We start from the raw sequence: 18034 nt of genomic DNA, 5'->3' as shown, positions 1-18034 counted from the left end.
CATTTGCTCTACCTACCTACCTGCCACCTACATTTATTTTAGCAATTCAAAAATAAGTCGCAGATATCCTGATACCTATCTAAAATTATTCATTGTACATCTCTTTAGGCTAAGGACTTTCTCTGTGTGACTTAAAGTAGCTATTTATTTGTTTATTTTTTAGAGAGAGGGGGAGGGAGAAAGAGTGAGAAACATCGATCAGATGCCCCTGGTGCTCCCCCAAACAGGGACTGATCTTTCAGTTTGCAGCTGGGCACTGAGTCCATGGAGCCACACCAGCCAGGACTAAAGTAGCTATTTTTAACAGTTAACAGTAACCTTCCAACACAGGGATCTGCAAACTGTGGCCTGCAGACCAAGTCCTGCCGGCGGCCTGATTTTGTAAATAATGCTTTATCGGGACATGGCCATGCTCATTCATTTCCATATTGTCTGTCGCTGCTTTTGTGCTACAACATCAGGGTTGAGCAGTTGCCACAGAAACTTAGGCTAAAAGGCCTAAAATACTGTTTGGCACTCTTATAGAAAATGCCTATTCCCACGCTAATAAAAACAAGTGTGAAAATATTTACAAAATCTTCACGAGCCAAATGATTTGACTGTCATTTTTCGAGGCGAGCGTTCCTTCCTCCAGTGTGTAGGTTTTGTGATGTTGTGAATGACTTCAGTTGTGGGTGGGTGAGTGGCTGTGATGGGGAGTTGGGGCAGTAGCAGTAGAACGGAGGAGGAGAACTAACACCCACTGCATACTTAGTCTACACAGGGCCCTGTGCGAGGTGCTTTGTACACTACTGTGTTTACTGTGACCCTCACAACAATATTATTAGGGGGACAGCATTAGCCTAATTTTATTGATGAAGAAGCCGAGGTTTACCCAAAGTCATTCAGGTATTAAAGAGAAAAACAAAGAACCTAAGTCCGTCCTAAGAAGAGACAGCAGAATCAGTTAAGATGCCCCAGGAAGAATTCTCAAGCATTTTGTGGTCATGATTCATACACAAAATGAGTGCTTTGGACCTCTCTGGCTTTTAGCACAAAACTCGGTATGACTGCTGGGAGAAAGCAACCAAGACCTTTCTTTAACCTGAGTAGGGACATGAACTAAAGACCAGTAGCTTAGTATCATATAATGAAAAGCACCTCAGGAAACTCACCTCCAGTATTTAACCATTCATTCTCTCTCTAAAATGGAGGTAATAATCAGGATTACTTTGAGGAAAGTGAGTATCAGAAACCTTTGAAAGTATAGAGCTCAATATAAAAGTGTAAAGCATCATTGTTTAGTTTTCTCTATCTAGGCAGGCATGTCTCAAAACTAATTTGACTCCCTTTTTAAGATTTTATTTATTTGTTAGAGAGGGTGGGAGGGAGAGGAAAACATCAACGTGTGGCTGCCTCTCGCGTGCCCCCGACTGGGGCCCTGGCCCACAACTCAGGCCTGTGCCCTGACTGGGAATCCAACTGGCACTCAGTCCACTGAGCCATACCAGTCAGGGCAGCTCGATAATTCTTCAGTTCTCTACTTCTCAAACTTTAGTACTGATAAGAGTTACCAAGGCTGCTTATTAAATTTGGATTCCAAGGCCCCACATCCAGAGATTTCTTCTACTGACCCGGGTGAGGCCCGGGAGTCAGACCTCAGGGTGATTCGGAATCAGATCATCTGGGAGCTGTAAGCTGAGAAACATAGCTTTAAGACATAACTGACATTCCACAAGATCTATTTACAATAACCACTTTATTATTAAAAAGGAGCTATTCACATAACAATTAACACATGCCGGTAAATAATTTAATGTAAAACAATTCAAGCAGTGCCAGTGCTGAAATATATACAGTGAAAAGTAGATGTCCTCTCCTCACCACTTACTCTTCTCATCTTTCATTAAAAATTTGATAATTAGCCTTCCAAACTGGAATTTTCCAATGCAAATACCAACATATATATTGGTTAAGAATGACAAGCATTTGATGTGTTTTTTTAATGTTCAGATATACTTGTTCACATGTCTTTGAACTGTGACCGATGTGTGGACAGTTCCAAAAGTTCAACTGCTAGGCCAAAAAATTCAAAGAGCACAGAAGGAATAAAATATAGTGTATCCCCACCTCCTTCCAGCCTTCAATTCCACTCCTAAAACTGTTGTGGTCTTGTGTGTCCCTATACAAAATGCTTATGTGGGTAGGTTCATTTGTTTTTTAAACTTTATTTACTCATTTTTTTTTTAAATTATTTTTCAAGTACAGCTTTCTGTCTATTACTCCCATCCCATCCCACCCCCCATCCTCCCCCCTCCCTCCCATTTCCACCCTTCTCAGTTGTTGTCTATGTATCCTTTATATAGGTTCCTCTAAATCCCTCCCTTATTTCCCCTGAAATTCCCTCCCCTCTCCCCTCTGGTCACTGTCAGCCTGTTCTCTATTTCAGTGTCTTTGGTTATATTTTGCTTGCTTGTTTGTTTTGTTGTTTTATTTACTCATTTTTAAAGCGGGGAAGGGAGAAACATCAACGTGTGGTACCTCTTGTCCACCCCCTACTGGGGACCTGGCCCAAAACTCAGGCAAATGCCCTGACTGGAGACTGAACCTACAACCCTTTGGTTCACAGGCCAGCACTCAGTCCACTGAGCCACACCTCAGCCAGGGCAGTAGGTTCATTTTGTTTTGCCACATTGTCCATCTGTCCTTCACCCCAACCTATCTTATATCTAATGTTCATCTTACATATAAACACCCAAGTGCCTATCCCCCCAACCTATTTCATATCTAATGTTCATCTTTTTGGTGACAATTTTAGTGCCTTCATTGTCTTCAAGCCCCATTTGTAATGGAATGACTGATTAGCATGCTGCTTCTATTAATGCTGAAAACCTCGGGATCTTGTCCCAAGGGTCTTCAATCATGGATAAAGAGTCTCCAGGGATTTAAATGCATTTCTAAGAAAACACTAGCCTCTGAAATAAAATTTTGAGCATAAAGGCATTTCTTAAAATTCTCTAAACTTACATAATTATAACATTTAAATCTATGTTCCACTTTTTATTTCTCACCATATTCCAGCCAAACTGTAATATCCATTCACTGATGATGCTCTTTTAGCTCTGCTTGTGCTCTTCTCCAACTAGTACGGATACCCCCTTGATTTCAGTTAATCCTGCTGGGAACCTGACCTCAGATCTCAGTCCTTATCTGTGTTGACCTTTACTGTGGTTGCCTTCAAAGGGCTGAATGTAATTTCAACTCCTTAACAGTTATGGAGTAGTTACATTTATATGGTCCTAAAATTATTTCAGCCCTTCGAAGGCAGCCTTTGAAGGCTGATGTGGCCCCCAGTGAAAATGAGTGACACCCCCAGCCTAGAGTGTTGAATTTATCAGATGTTTGTTAAATTGAATAAACACATTATGCTATTTGTGTCTTTCTCCAAGTGTAGATATCATTGCTGAGGCATATTGTATGACCAAGGCCTAACACGGAACCTGGCACATGGTGGGCTATGCAAAGTCTGTAAGCATTTCATACTTCTACAGGGCAGTCAGATTTATTTATACTGTCTTTTCATAGGTCTTATCTTCTCAACAAGACTGTTCTTTCCATGTCAAGTGCCTAACAAGCATGTTTGATGATGACAGGGAAAAAATGTTTAATCTACACATTTCCAAATTGTACCTGCAATGAATTGTAATGTAGTGTTCTTAAGTAGGTAAGTCCATTTTTACGATAGGATTCCGACCACAAATGAGACACTGACGTGGATCCGTAAAGCCCAGTATTACAAGAGGAGCTGGGTGCTTCAGCTTTCACTCTAGGTAGCAGCACCACAAATTCTTCAGCTTTCAATCAGTAAAATAAATAAGGAACAAGAACAGAGCTTAATGTTTAGAACTAGACTAACAGAGAAGGGCACACCATCTGGGTTTGCACAATGTTAAGTAATTTATATCTAATTGTTATAGCAAGTAGTATAATAACCTAGCTCTACCTGGTTGGTTAATTTCACATCAAAGTGGGATGCACATTAGAATAAACTTTAACTGTGAGGTGACCTACAGTACAGACCCAGGTATGGGTATCAGCTCTATATAATACATAGTCGGCTCCATAATACACTAGATATGGAGACTTGAGAATAGTCACATTACTTATAACACTTGGGGACTGTTAAAATAATAATGTAAGTGGTTGTTGATGTAAGAACATCCAAACATATAAAAGATTTTTATTTATGAGTTTATTTGAGCCAAACTGATAACATACGTGGGGAGCAAGATTTCAAATGCTCCAGAGAATAATTTTTGCAGCTTCTTTCATGCATTTAAAATTAAGGAGGGAGCTCATTTAGTTACAGCACAGTCCCTACACACCACGGTTGTGGTACAGATCCCCAGTCAGGGCACATACAAGAATCAACCGATGAATGCATAAATAAGTGAAACATCAAACTGATGTCTCTCCCTTCCTTTCTTTTCTCTCTCTCAAAAATCAATAAATGAAACTCAGTAGGGGATATAAGGGAAGATTGGAAAAAGCAAGGTGTAGATTGGATTACAATAGTTAACAAAGGTATGTTAACCTAGACGCACCAAATTAATGCACTGGGCAGGCTTAAAACCTTTCACGAAAGAATGTATAGACCTGGAGCATAACTACCCACCACGATCTGCCCAGTTAGTAATTTATGGTCAGAGCACGTAAGGTTACTTTCCGCAGAACCCATTTTTTTCATCCACACCACGCTCCTGGCACGGTTCAGTTGGCCTTTTGGTTCCTACTCCTCCTGACCTTCTCAAGTACAATAGCCCCCGAAAATAGCTTACCTACTGGGCTGATTTTACTTATGATTTATAACTTGACATTTATATCAAGGTCCAAGTTCTCGACAAAAACGATGCTTTAAACTAGACGTGTTTATCATTCTCTCTGTGCAAATTCGGCTTACAAGCTGATACTAACATGGCTAAAAAAGAGGTGAGTTTGAGGAAGCCAGGGCGGGACGCCGAAGTTCTCCGAAGAACCGGCCACTCGGGCGCAGGCAGGGGACTGCACGCTGCTGCTTCAGCCCCGGCGGAACTGACCGAGGAGGGCAGACCCGGCGCTGCGGCGCACTGTTGTCCTCCCGGTCTCTCCCAGAGCCCCGGCTCGGGGCAGAGATGAGCCCCGCAGCGCTAAGACCTAGGTACAGCCACCTCCACCTCTTCGCACCGTTGCTCCAGCCTCACCTTCAGGCGGCTTCTCCAAATACCAATCAGCTCGACTGTTTTCAGCCCTCAGTCTGCAGCCAGAAGCGAGAGTACCGTTGTGGGCACAGGGTTTAAGGCCGCAGCACTGCTAAGCTCACTGAGACACGGCCACCGTCACTAGCCGTACCTATAGCAACTGGTGGCGGTCCTTCTCTTCTTGCCCTGCCTCTTCCGCTGGCGATTTGCTTCCGCTTCCGGCTTCGGAATCCAAACTGAGCCGCAAAAAGCTTTGCATTGTGGGAAGTCTTTCTTTTCTGCTCCCCCGGCCATCTTGGCGGCTGCGCTTGGTGAGTGGTTGGAGCTTTAGGCCGCAAAGGGAAGCCAGCGGGTTGCCGTTTGGACCTGCGGGTCCTAAACCTGCTGTTATCTGCTCTGTGTATTCTAGGTAGGGGTCCGACCCGCACCTACGGCAGAAAGATGGTGGCCGCAAAGAAGACGGTGAGTGAAGTGGGCCGAGGCAGGGAAGCGATTCACGTGGAGAGATGAGCCTCGGCTGGGGCGGGTAGATCGGAGCACACTGGGCGGACAGCATGCCCGGTGGCATTTGGAGGGTCCTAAAAAAAGAAAAAACCCAAGAGGGCGTCTCAGTGGCTTCAGACCCTCGATTTCGGAGGTTTTGTTAATGGGCTCGGCTTCCAGAAAGCTGGAACCGGGTTTGAGGTGGTTACAAACAAGGCCTTCAGATACATGTTAAGTGTTTGCTTTGTAGAAAAAGTCGCTGGAGTCGATCAACTCTAGGCTCCAACTTGTTATGAAGAGTGGCAAGTACGTGCTGGGGTACAAGCAGACACAGAAGATGATCCGACAAGGCAAAGCCAAACTGGTCATCCTCGCCAACAACTGCCCAGCCCTGAGGTATGGAAAGGATCTGAAGTGTGTGTCGTCCACTGTGAGCGAATATGCAGAGTGTAAACTTGCAGTATGGGTGGCGTGGACTCGATTTCTATGTAAAATTTGTTTTACAAGTGAACACTTGAAAAATGACTTAAGGTTGTTACTGTGACGTTTGGCTCTTGATTCCCACTCCCACCTCCCACGCCTGTTTCTCCTTGTGTAAGTGTATCTTACGGGAGAAATGTGGCAGAAGGGATAAAAACCACAATGTCAGAAGGTTGAGGGAAGCACATACATGTAATTGTTTTCACATGTCTTTGGTCCGCCTTTTAGCTTTGAGATGCTTTACAATGTGCTTCATTGCATGAACTTGTCCTAGTGTGGAAAAGCTAGATGAGAAAGTCACCTAGTTCATCCTGCTACGTCAGTTCTCTCCACCCAAGTTTTTGCAGGATTGTGTTAAAACTGAATTTACTGGGTATTGTAAATAAGTTAAAGAAGCTTGGGTCTTACAGCACATAAGCCGTGTTCAGTCCCCTATCCACGTACATTTTCTGTGATAATGTATAACCTCATAGCATTTTACAGGGTGTCAGTACTTCTGCAGTACTCTCCTCCATCCCATCCCATAGTTTGGTCTTATTTCAAACCTACTGTCTATAGCAGTAACGTGAATGTGAACACAGTCGTGAAATGCGGATTCTGATTGGGGGTTTGGAATGGGGCCTGAGATGGTGCCTTTCTTACAACCACCTTATGCCACTGCTGCTGGGCTGTGGGTCCACACTTTGAGTGGAAGCAAAGTTCTGGTAGAACTCCCTTCAAATTTGCAAACCCACAAATGTCTACCTACTCAGTAGATACAAATGTTAACTCTAGGTTAAGTAATATCACTTCTGATCTAGGATTCAGCATCAGAGGGTGATAGAAATGGACCATTTTTTAAAGGCAACATGGATTTGAATCCTGAATTCTCCACTTACTATTCTGTGCCTCAGAATTTATTTCTTCATTTATTTAAAAACAAATAAAATACAAAAAAAGTAGAGGTGGTTGGGGGAATTTACATATAAAGCACCTGGCATGGAGTAAATAGTGCTTTGACTTTGCACCCTTCCCTCTTCTCCATGAATGTAGATACTGTCTTAATGGGACGTGCTCAGTAGATTTTTTTCTGGTTGTCTCACCTCTTGTAATGGATCCAAGGGAGGATGGTTCATGTTGGGTAATGGATATGATAATAGGTTCTTAACAGTAACACAGCTTAGTTACTGTTGGAAGACCTCACCAACATTAAACCTAATGAGAAAAGTAGTAAATACTTAGTCTGTCAGTCACTTGACATGGTCCTTATTTGCCTTTGTTTGATTCCCACAGGAAATCTGAAATAGAGTACTATGCCATGTTGGCCAAGACTGGTGTCCATCACTACTGTGGCAACAACATTGAACTGGGCACAGCGTGTGGGAAATACTACAGGGTGTGCACACTGGCTATCATTGATCCAGGTACGCGTTGGAAATCATATTTTCCTTTATAACGTAATACAAGTATTTGCTATACAAATGTCTTTGGTTCCTGAGTTCAGATGGTGAGAATTTGGATATTTTAAGGCACATCTTACATAGAGAAGATCTTACAGAGATTTTCTTATAGAGAATTGATAATGTCATTATATTGGCTTTGGTGTAAGTGATTTTTTTTTTTTTTTTTTTTTTTTTACTTTGGGAACATGAATTTCATTTGGTCTCTCAAATAATGACTTAGTACCTTGGTAAAGATGCAGTTATAGAAGGGGAGGATAATCGGGCGAAATGGAGGGAAGTAATCCTTAACTGGCTGCTTGAACAGAGGTAAACTTGGTTAAGAGAAGTTGACTCGTGAACAACACAGGTGTGAACTGCATGGGTCTCTTATGTACAGGTTTTTTTAGTGAGTTTTGCTTCAGTGGATTCACCAACTACAGACCAGACAATATTTTCATTCCATGGTTGGGAATCCCAAGTGTGCGAAGGCCAACTTAAGTTATACACAGGGGTCAACTCCCCTAATCCCTGAGTTGTTCGAGGGTCAGCTGTACACGTCATGTTGTTTTTGAACTTAAGAATTCTCAGTTCATAAAATACTGCGAATATTCTCGCTGTTCTGGTTTTGTAATAATCAGGGCAGGCTAACCATTCGCTATATTAAGACCATGCATGTGTCCCCAGACCTAGTTCTTTCCCTAGTTCTGGTTTTATAAATGCTGGTGATAAAAAGTCTGATTTATATTGCTCATCTTAAGTAGGAAACGTCTGCCTCTATGTGACTTTGCTAAACCTCAGGAAAGGATGGCACAGCTGGTATAGTGACTTGAAGATGAGCACTGCTGGTGTCCTGACTACTGGTTCCAAATGAATTGCAAAATCATTGTTGTTTTATTTTTCAGGTGATTCTGATATCATCAGAAGCATGCCAGAACAAACTGGTGAAAAGTAAATCGTGCAGAATTTTTCTTTAATAAAACTGGCCAGAGCTTGGTTTAAGAACTGCATTCCTTCCCATTATTTTTGCATCTTTTTATTTCAGTACTTACTGAAGGTCGGATTAGACAGGGTGAGGCAGCTAGGGATTGTGGCAAAACTTTTGGGTTAAGAGACATATATTCCAGTTTCCATTTTTCCTAAATGGAGTATGCGGGATTCCTTTCCTGTATTGGATTTAATTCCAGCTTTAGAACATGGTTGGTATTTTATATTTGAATGTGTTTGAGAGGCAACAAGGTTTAAAACCCAAAATTTAACCAGAATTGGAATTTATTGTCCAGTTTTAATCTACCAAATCTAGATAGCACAGAAAAGTAAATGAAATTATGTGGATGTTTTCCCACCCTAAATTTTGCCACTACATATTACATCTCCCAGGTGTGTCTCATGGAACCCCTTTCCCACATTTATTAACATCCCTTGGGGGAAAAAACATTCAGAGTAATCGATTTCGTGTGGGGAGATACTTATTTATATACATCCTGATTCACAGAGTTGAATGGTGCTGGTAGGGTGTACCCTACACATTCTGCTTAGGGTCCGAGGGAGGTTGTAAAAGTCAGAAATAACCATGTCTTGAACTTCAGAGTCCATCAGCGTTTAGGAAGTTTTTGGTGGTAGATGAGTGAAGGCAGATGAGGATGCTTTCAATACATTATCTAGAAAGTAAAGTATTTGCTGAACTTGGGATCAAAGGATGCCCTTTATAATAATAGTTATGTAACAACTATGGTTGAGTCAAATTCTCAGTTTCACAAGTAAGGGAATTGGTCCCTTTTTAGGAGAACATTCCATGGTTTTAGTTTAGGTCTGAAGTCAGCCTGAGTTTATTAATATATTGGAGAACAGCTGTTATGAACTAGAGTCTTCCTACTGGTTCATTTAGTTTACTCAGTTTGGGAGCACTGCTGACATTTCACAGAGGAAACAGCTCTTCGTTGTGGAGGACCGTGGATACTACAGGGTATTTTTCATTCCTGGCTTTCTTTCCATGTAACAGCACCTTCAACTGTCACCCCACAATTTAAAAGTAGCATCTCTTAGTTAAGAGGGACAGAATTGTAAATGTCCTGAGGTGCTCATATTTGCATGTCTAAACACCAGTGTGCCCAAGGTGATTTAAAATGTTTGAAATCTGCAGATAACTGTAATTGAACAACAATAAAGTAATTGTGGAAAAAAGTTCACTTTCAGTAATTTATTCTTGAACTGATTTGATGATGAAGTTTGTGCACATAAGGCCCCTTTGGAAAAACTATAGAATGTACACTGCTAAGAGATAGATAGCCTTGATAAAGTGGCAGATAAAACACTCCCTGAAATTGAGGGGCGAGGTGCAGGGAAGTGTTAGAAATCTTTGTCCTTAATCAGAATTACATGGTCAGCCCTGGCTGGCATAGCTCAGTGGATTGAGCGCGGGCCTGCAAACCAACTGTGGTTCAATCCCCAGTCAGGGCACATGCCTGGCTTGCAGGCCAGTTCCCAGCAGGGGACACACGAGGGGCAACCATACATTGATATTTCTCTCTCTCTCCTTTCCTTTCTCTCTAAAAAATAAAACCTTTAAAAAAATAAATAACTTGGTCAGACTACTGTTGGTCTAACGTTAGTCTGTTTCTGTGATTCAAAACGTTTCCGGTTTTAGGAAGTTTATGTACTTGTTTTCCATCTACTTGGTTAATTTCTCCTTCCAGATTGACCTTTCAGCCAGTTGGAGATCTGTGCCTCCAGACTGTTTCCAAGGGAAGGGAGACAAACTGATTTGTCAATAGGGTTGCCTCTTGCACACGCCCCACCTGGGGACCAAACTAGGAACCTTGGCATGTGCCCTGATTGCGACCTTCGCTTTGCAGTGTGATGCCCAACCAGCCGAGCCACATTGGTCAGGGCTCCATGTGCTGTTCTGTGTACTCAACTGTCATTTCAACAAGAAGTTTATAGTTCAGAGAAAAGGAATTTAAAGCAGTAAACAGAAGATTTCTCATCTTGGTCTGAGGCAGCTGTGATGGATGAAATGCCATTAAAGTGCTGCCAAAGAAAGTACCGAATCTGGGAATGTCTAATGTGATATTTTTAAATGTTCTCTTCTGATTGCAATGAGTGTGGTGGGTTTGGCTGGAAAGCAACATATTACGTCGTAGAGAACTGCAAGAAGTCCCAGCGAATTGGATTTCATAATCATGAGTGTAGTTGGACTTCGTGGAAGATGGTCAGTTCTCTTTGATACTCTGTCTTGCAATTCTTATTTCCAGCTTGGACTTGCTCCTCCCTTTTCAGGGGCATCTGCTTTCCTTCTCCCGCCCCCTCTCAGGTCCCTGCCTCCCTGCCCAACACACACACACATCCTCTTTCCATAGGACTGACTGCCTCTGACTTACAATGGAGCCTTTTTTACAGGGTTAATCACATCTCTCTCGTTAACCTAAGGCCCCAGAGGGCAATGACTAAACCTTTTCAACTTTATATCATTTATTGTGTGTGTGGCACATAATAAAAACTGAAAAATCAGGATAAACAATGACTTTCAGGACTTAAACATTTCTCATTGATAAGCTTGTGGCTTTCTAGTCCAGAAGTTTATCTTAATCTTGTCAATAGTAGGTCTCAAACATCTGGTACATTAACCATTATTTAATGTACTACCTTCCACCTGTTTGCTTCAAAAGGTAATAGCAGTGGGAATCTGCCCAAGCACTTTCCCCAGGTAAGGTAAGCAAAGAACTGATTCACTCAACATACACTTCCGTGGCCCCATCTTCGTGTCAGATGCTCTTGGCTGCTGAATAAAAATAATAGCTAATACTGAGCCTTTAAAATGTGTTAGACTTGACTGACTAGTGTACGTGTTAACCCACTCAATCCTCTTGACAGTCCAGTGAGATAGTGCTGTTACCCCACTGGACAGCATCAAGGCTTGGAAAAGTCACAATGAAATGAGGGCAAAACTACACATGAAACATACAGATAGCAAAACAAGGAAAATGGTGAAATATTTCTGATTTTGGGCAATCTTCATATTAAATATGAATTAATCTAAAGTTGATGGGTTGTTGTTTCCTTGAAGGCATTTTTCTCACCAAGTTGAAAGTTGAAACCCTTGTGAAGTGTAATAAAGCTTAAAAAACCAGGAGCATGGGCAGCCCAGAGACACTAGAGGGAGCCAGGACTCAACAGAAAGGGAAGTAGAAGGGAGCCAATTGCATCTCAAAAGGTGAGCCAACCCAAATCAGCGCTTACCTTCCTAATGATGTGTTTGGGGGATCAAATGGGTGACTTACATGTAAGTATAAACTGGATTTGATACTGAATCGCAACTTTTAGACTTTGAAAGAGTCATTTTTAGATGTAATCAAGGCCTAGAAGCTCTCTCCACTGCCCCACACTGCCCTTTGGGAGGACATCGTAATGGACGCTTGTCTTCAAATATTTAATCATGAAGCTTAGTCAAGGTATTCCGTTTGTAAGGCATAATTTTGCCTCCAAAATCCATGGGAAGATCTCACTTGAGTGTCTTTGTCTCATAGTGAAGCTACTCCCTGTGGTGTACCCTTGGTGCTCTAGATGCCTTCGCCTTTGACCCCGTCCCTATTCCCACCTCCTTAGTTTCCCAGGGACAACCGCTATTGTGCACTATCCTTCCAGAATATGTCTTATACTTAAATGTACTGTATGTATCTGAACAAATAGTAATGCTTGCGGCCATCTGAATTTACAGAAATAGCAGTGTGCCAAACATACTTCACTGCTGGCTTTTTCAATTCAGCTCTGTGTTGGGTTTAACCGTGTGTACATGTAGACTTAGTGTGTTCTTCTTCAGCGCTCCATCTCATTTCTAAGGTGTGGGCTATGCCACAATTCATGAGTCCCCCTCTGATTAGGATATTTCTGGTCTGTTAACCTCGTGCCCTCCAGCAGCATTCTCGTGTGGGTCTCAGCCCTGCCCGAGGGCAGTGGCCAGAGTACAGGGGTGTGCCTGTTTTGTTCTGCTGGACATTGCCATTCTCCAAAGGACTGCCTGTTTGCATTCTCATTCACAGTGTCCCAGAGCCCCAGGTTCCCACATCCTTACTGACACATGTCATGGTCACACATACTCACTGTTGCCAAGTGAGGATAAAACGACAGCTATTGTTTCCACCTGCATTTTCCTGATTGCCATGGAGAGTCAACCTTTTTTTCATATGCGTATCGGCCATATTTCACACTTAACATTCCTAGCATTTAAAGTTAAACTAAGAAGTTTACACAGAATACCATTCTCTGAAGTAAATTTTAATATTGTACTAAAATATCCAACTAGTACATGTCCTATGATTTTATGCATACATCCATATACACATATCAAGGTAAAGTCCAATACAAAAAAATGGCTTTTCCTACAGCCAGTGTTGTGCAGAAGGAAGACCGTGCAAACTGTACTTTGTGGCCAGATGAGATCGCAGCGCTCTAAGGCAGGACGAGGCAAAAGCAGATCAGGTCCACAGTACGTCACAGAGTAGCTTGCATAGCTTATTTGTTCTGACTTGGTAAACTCATTTTAAGGTTCCGAGGGATTCTTTCTGTCACTAAATTTATACAAGTTAGTGTCTACTTTTCACCTTTGTTCTATGGCAAATGGGCTTTCTTGGTACTGTACAACTGACTGTAGCCCGAGCTTCGGGGCTCAGAACTGCTTTCACTGTGATCCTCGATATAGTGCCAGAAACACAGACCATTTCGAGTCTTCATCTGTATCTCAGGCGATTTTCCAGGGCTTCCATCCTCTGTGTCATTTCTTCTAGTAAATCTCAAATTAAGGAAGAGGACTCTGAATTGCCTATTTTTATTTACACTAAAATATAACTTAATTTCCCTAAATAGAAATTTGTCCTAAAAAAATCAGGCTTTTTGTTCCATTTCTGTTACACATTTTAAAACCTTGACTTGTAAGTTTATAATGACTTTAACAAATGTGACCAAGACTATAGATCTCTTTTGAGATAAAACATCAAAGTGGGCTAGCTTGGCTCAAATTCTTTTTAATTTTTAACTCTAATCACACCTCTGTTGCTTAAAAATTAACCTGCTGTAGCATGCCTCCAGGAGCCAGAATTGATAATGTCAGTAATGTGAAGAGGCAAGAAACAAGGATTAGGCCTTGACAGTGAGCTAGGACATCCGGGGAGGGGGAGTTTTCACTCGTGGTGCCAGAGAGTGGCCAAAGCGTAGCAACCTTGAGGACGGCTGACCTGTGCTCTTTTATGTATGACTTCCTTAGTCACTTGTGAGGGAGACCCTCGGAGTTGAGGGGGGAGAGGAAGAGAAGAAGAACATTCAAATAAGCATTTGTCTTCCTGTGAACTCCTTAGTACCTTCTACCTGCCCCACTGGGTGCAAAATGAGAGCCCAGATTCACCACCTGCATCAATCACTGTCAGATTATTTTTCTTGGGGGACCATATTTTCAGCTTTCAGAAAGGGAATTTCTATATGCTGTTCCTTATTATATAAACCCATTGGCACAGAGCCAGTTCTGAATTAAACCACTTCCCTATTGACTAGTTGGTGCATGTTGAGATAAATATCAGCCAGTTTTAATAAACTGACTAATTTTAAATCCAGAGCCGTTGGCAGGCTGTTCAGTGTTTAAAAACACTAAATCCTCATTTCTCTATTATCTTAAAGCATTCCTTTTATTTGTAATATTGTTTTAATGAATCATTGGATCCTGCTGTACCCTGGTGGAATGCTTCATCTTAGAGTGCTGATATAAAAGATCTTTGCTGCCAAAAAAAAAAAAACCCAACCCAACCCAGTCCTCGAGAAACTGTGTCCAAAAGAGGCCACGGTGTGGGTTCGGGCCAAAGAAAAGGCCTGTGGTAGAGATGGGGTTCGAAACTCGTCATTCTGACAGGGGTGTCTACCCTGTTGGGGTCTCTGGGCCACAATGGAAGAAGAGTTGGGACACAAAATCACAAAAAAAATCTCATACTGTTTTAAATAAGTTTACCATTTTGTGTCGGGCCGCATTCATAGCCATCCTGAGCCACGTGCGGCCCGGGGGCTGCAGGCTGGACACCCCTGCCTCTTCGCTCCTAACCTTTGCTATACTTCAGATCAGTACATATCCTCCACTTTTTCCTATCAGACAGGGAGTTAATGAAATACATCTGTTTTTTCATGTACATGCTGACTGGCCATACTGCTAAACCTTCCAGAACAGCAAATAGCAACTAAAGGCTTGACCCTTGACCCTAAGCTTGCTTGTGCTTGGCTCTCAAACACCTAACAGTTTTCTTAAGGAAAAAAGCCCTTCCTGGAGTTCACTATTCTTGACTTTATGGACATACTTCATTTGGCCCATTTGGCCCATACCCATGTATAATATCTGTGATGTTTCGACAACATTCTTTGCATTCCATACAGAAGCATAATACAAGAAAAGGATATAGCGTTGTGTTAATTTTCTTACTTCTTCATTTGCAAGATTCTGGACCATGATAAGGTTTTCACATTTGCATTGATCGGGTTTTTCTTCCAAAGGACTTCCTGAGAAAGCAGATGGAAACTGTTCACCTCTGTAAACCCACCAGATTTCCCAGACAGCAGAACAATAGGACTGAATCAGCATATGCAGGAAACCATAAGGAGAGAAACGTTGGACTTTCCCCCCACACGGCCTGATCCAGTAAATCCCAGGAAAGGGCGTCCAGCACTGACGTGGCCTTTGTTGTGGATTTGGGGAAGACCAAGTCAGTTGCTTTTAGTTTTCTAGTTCTCATTTTCCTTCCGTTATTCTCTTTCCCCATCCTATTTTCTATCTCCTCCTTTCCTCTCTTCTTTTAAACTGCATTTGTTGGCAAGCTGAAGGGTTGGTATCAAGTTAAGCTACAGTGATATTTCACTGGGAATTACCTGAAGATTTTGTGGAATGGAACAGCTTTTGTGAAGACCGTGAAAGACTGTCTTCTTCAAACAGATATCTGTGTTGCACTGCAAAATTAGAACAGGAAAGTAGGTCTTGGATACTTATGGTGACTGGCTCAGATTCTGTAAAGACAAGAGCAAATGAAGTCAAACCTGCCTCACATGGCCGTGGTATAAAGGAGCTCGGCTGTCAGAGTAAAGCCCTCTGCATCCCCAGCACACGGTACCGAGCATCAGGGAACGCTGCGGCAGTGAGACAGCGCGGGGAAGCTGCTACCAAACACGGCTAAGGTGTGGAGTAACCGTGTCCTAGCTGACTGAGGGGGAAAGCCACAGTCAGCATAACTCAAATCTTACTTTCATTTCATTTTAAAAGCAGTTTAGTTTTTAATTACTACAGTTGACATACATGATTATAATAGTTTCAGCTGTACACCCCAGTGATTGGACATAATACAACTTACTAAGTGATCATCCCAGTAAATCTCACACCCATCTGACACCACACATAGTTTTTAGAATATTGTTGACTGTATTTCCTGTTTGTACTTTACATCCCAATGACTATTCTGTAACAACCAATTTGGACTTCTTAATCCCTTCACCTTTTCCACCTGCCCCCCCAATACCCTCCCATCTGGTAACTGTCAAAATGTTCTTTGTATCTATAAGTCTGTTTCTGTCCTACCTTTTTTTGCTTTTTAGATTCAATTATTTATAGGTATGTGTTTCCTAGCATTTTAATTGTTAATATTTTTTATCATTTTTTCTTCTTATTTTAAAAATATTTTATTTCTTTATTTTCAGAGAGATGGTATGGGAGGAAGAAAGAATGGGAAAGAGACATTAATCCATTGCCTCTTGCACACCCCCAACTGTGGTCCCGGCCTGAAACCCAGGCATGTGCCCTGACAGGGAATCAAACCAGTAACCTTTGGTTCGTAGGCCAGTGCTCAATCCACTGAGCCACGCCAACTAGGGCACATTTTTTTCTTCTTTTTGAAGATGACCCTCTAACATTTTACATGATACTGGTTTGGTGGCGATGAACTCCTTTGGCTTCTTCTTGTCTGGAAAGGTCTTCGTCTGTCCTTGCATTCTAAATGATTGCTGGGTAGAATAATCTTGGTTGTAGGTACTTGCTTTTCATCACATTGAATATTTCTTGCCAATCTCTTCTCGGTTGCCAAGTTTCTGTTAAGGAATCAGCTGACAATTTTATGGGCGCTCCCTTGTAGGGAACTAACTGCTTTTCTCGCGATGCTTCTAAGATTCTCTCTCTGTCTTTAACCTTCGGCGTGGCATCTTTGGGTTCGTCGTCTTTGTGATTCTCTGTGCTTCCTAGACTTGTAAATCTATTTCCTTCACCAAATTAGGGAAGTTTTCTTCATTAGTTTTTTCAATAGGTTTTCAATTTTTTGCTTTCAATTTTTTGGATTCTTTTTTCTTTTTGCTCCTCTGACTGGGTGGTTTTGTTTTGCTTGTTTGTTTTTGCTTCCTTATACTCCAAATCACTGATTTGACTCTCAACTTTATCTACTCTCCTGTTGATTCCCTGTAAATTATTCTTCATTTCAGTTAGGGTATACTTCATTTCTGACTGGTCCTTTTTCATGCACTGAAGTTCTCACTAAGTTCACTGAGCATCTTTATAACCAGTGTTTTGAACTCTGCATCTAGTAGATTGCTTGTCTCTCTTTTATTTAGTTCTTTTTCTGGAGTTTTGTTACGTTCTTTCTTTTAGGACACATTTCTTTGTCTTCTCATTTTGGCAGCCTCCCTGTGTTTGTTTCTATGCGTCAGGCAGAGCTGCTACGTCTCCCAGGCTTGGCAGTGTGGCCAAATGTAGTAGTTGTCCTGTAGGGTCCAGTGGCACAGCCTCTCAGATCACCCAGGCTGGGCACTTGAGGTGAGACCCCCATGTGGGCTGTGGACATCTGCCTGTTGTACTTGAGTCTTGATTGCTATTGGTATGTCAGTGAGAGGGATTTATTGCCAGGCCAATCAACTGCAAGGATTGGCTCTGACCACTGACCACTCACCTCCGACCACCATGGAGGGTCAGCTGTGCAGGGGCCCAACCCACAGAGCAGGACCCACTTCAGCAGGGCTCATATTTCTCTTTCATTCCTTTACAACTTTTGTCTGGGGGCCAGCCATGGAGGAAGTATCCACCAGAAGTTCTAAAAACACTGCTTTTAAAGACTTACCTGTTGGCTGGTGAACCTTCTTCGGCAGTTCTCCAGCTGGGGAGTCCTGACTTCCATCGGAGTCTTCCAGAGCTAAGAAGAAAAAGATGACCAAAAGCAGTGACAGTTGTCTGCATGCACACGTGTATTCCTTAGGAAACTGGTCCCAGACCAACTCCTCGCCCACCTGCCCTAACATAGGGTATTTTGGTATCATTTGGTAACACCAGGAATTCAAAAAGAAATTGTTTACCAGGAAAACTCAAGACCACTCTAGGGTAGTTTTCTCCAGTGAGGGAAGCCTGGACCCCTTAAGTGCATCTTAGTTAAGAACGCCCCC

The 18034-nt window shown here is 42.2% G+C and overlaps 2 protein-coding genes and 1 non-coding gene across 5 annotated transcripts in view; 2 read left to right on the top strand and 1 right to left on the bottom strand.

The window, feature by feature from the left end:
- The first annotated feature begins 5423 nt into the window (after nucleotides 1–5423).
- On the top strand, nucleotides 5424–8607 carry RPL30 (ribosomal protein L30). Its single transcript, XM_037048253.1, has 5 exons — nucleotides 5424–5527; nucleotides 5626–5678; nucleotides 5950–6095; nucleotides 7452–7582; nucleotides 8503–8607. The coding sequence occupies exons 2-5, from the start codon at nucleotides 5658–5660 to the stop codon at nucleotides 8550–8552; spliced, it is 348 nt and encodes a 115-aa protein (XP_036904148.1). The 5' UTR covers nucleotides 5424–5527; nucleotides 5626–5657; the 3' UTR covers nucleotides 8553–8607.
- Nucleotides 8200–8331, top strand: LOC118989012 (small nucleolar RNA SNORA72). Its single transcript, XR_005066912.1, has one exon. It is a non-coding gene; the product is annotated as a small nucleolar RNA SNORA72 (small nucleolar RNA).
- A 4243-nt stretch (nucleotides 8608–12850) lies between the features above and the next one.
- The window catches only part of MATN2 (matrilin 2), a 126652-nt gene continuing 121468 nt past the window's right edge, over nucleotides 12851–18034 (bottom strand). For 2 of the 3 annotated variants that reach the window (XM_037048248.1, XM_037048249.1), the window contains exons 16-19: nucleotides 17716–17787; nucleotides 15494–15628; nucleotides 15029–15127; nucleotides 12851–13379 (exon numbers count right to left, since the gene is read on the bottom strand). In XM_037048248.1, the coding sequence (XP_036904143.1) occupies nucleotides 13324–13379; nucleotides 15029–15127; nucleotides 15494–15628; nucleotides 17716–17787 (362 nt within the window). In that variant the 3' untranslated portion in view covers nucleotides 12851–13323. The remainder of the gene's footprint in view (nucleotides 13380–15028; nucleotides 15128–15493; nucleotides 15629–17715; nucleotides 17788–18034) is intronic. The other variant, XM_037048250.1, reaches the window with a different exon arrangement.

Source organism: Sturnira hondurensis, unplaced genomic scaffold, assembly GCF_014824575.4.
Source record: "Sturnira hondurensis isolate 20B ecotype Veracruz unplaced genomic scaffold, ASM1482457v3 Scaffold0006413, whole genome shotgun sequence".
NCBI lineage: Eukaryota > Metazoa > Chordata > Mammalia > Chiroptera > Phyllostomidae > Sturnira > Sturnira hondurensis.
Note: the sequence above shows the minus strand (reverse complement) of the source record. Positions and strands in the feature narration are given on the sequence as shown.

Bases quoted from the DNA above. Each gene is read 5' to 3' on its own strand.
- RPL30 (XM_037048253.1), top strand. From the start codon at position 5,658: ATGGTGGCCGCAAAGAAGACG. The intron at 5,679-5,949 runs GTGAGTGAAGTG...TTTGCTTTGTAG, and splicing joins TGGTGGCCGCAAAGAAGACG to AAAAAGTCGCTGGAGTCGAT. The intron at 6,096-7,451 runs GTATGGAAAGGA...TGATTCCCACAG, and splicing joins AACAACTGCCCAGCCCTGAG to GAAATCTGAAATAGAGTACT.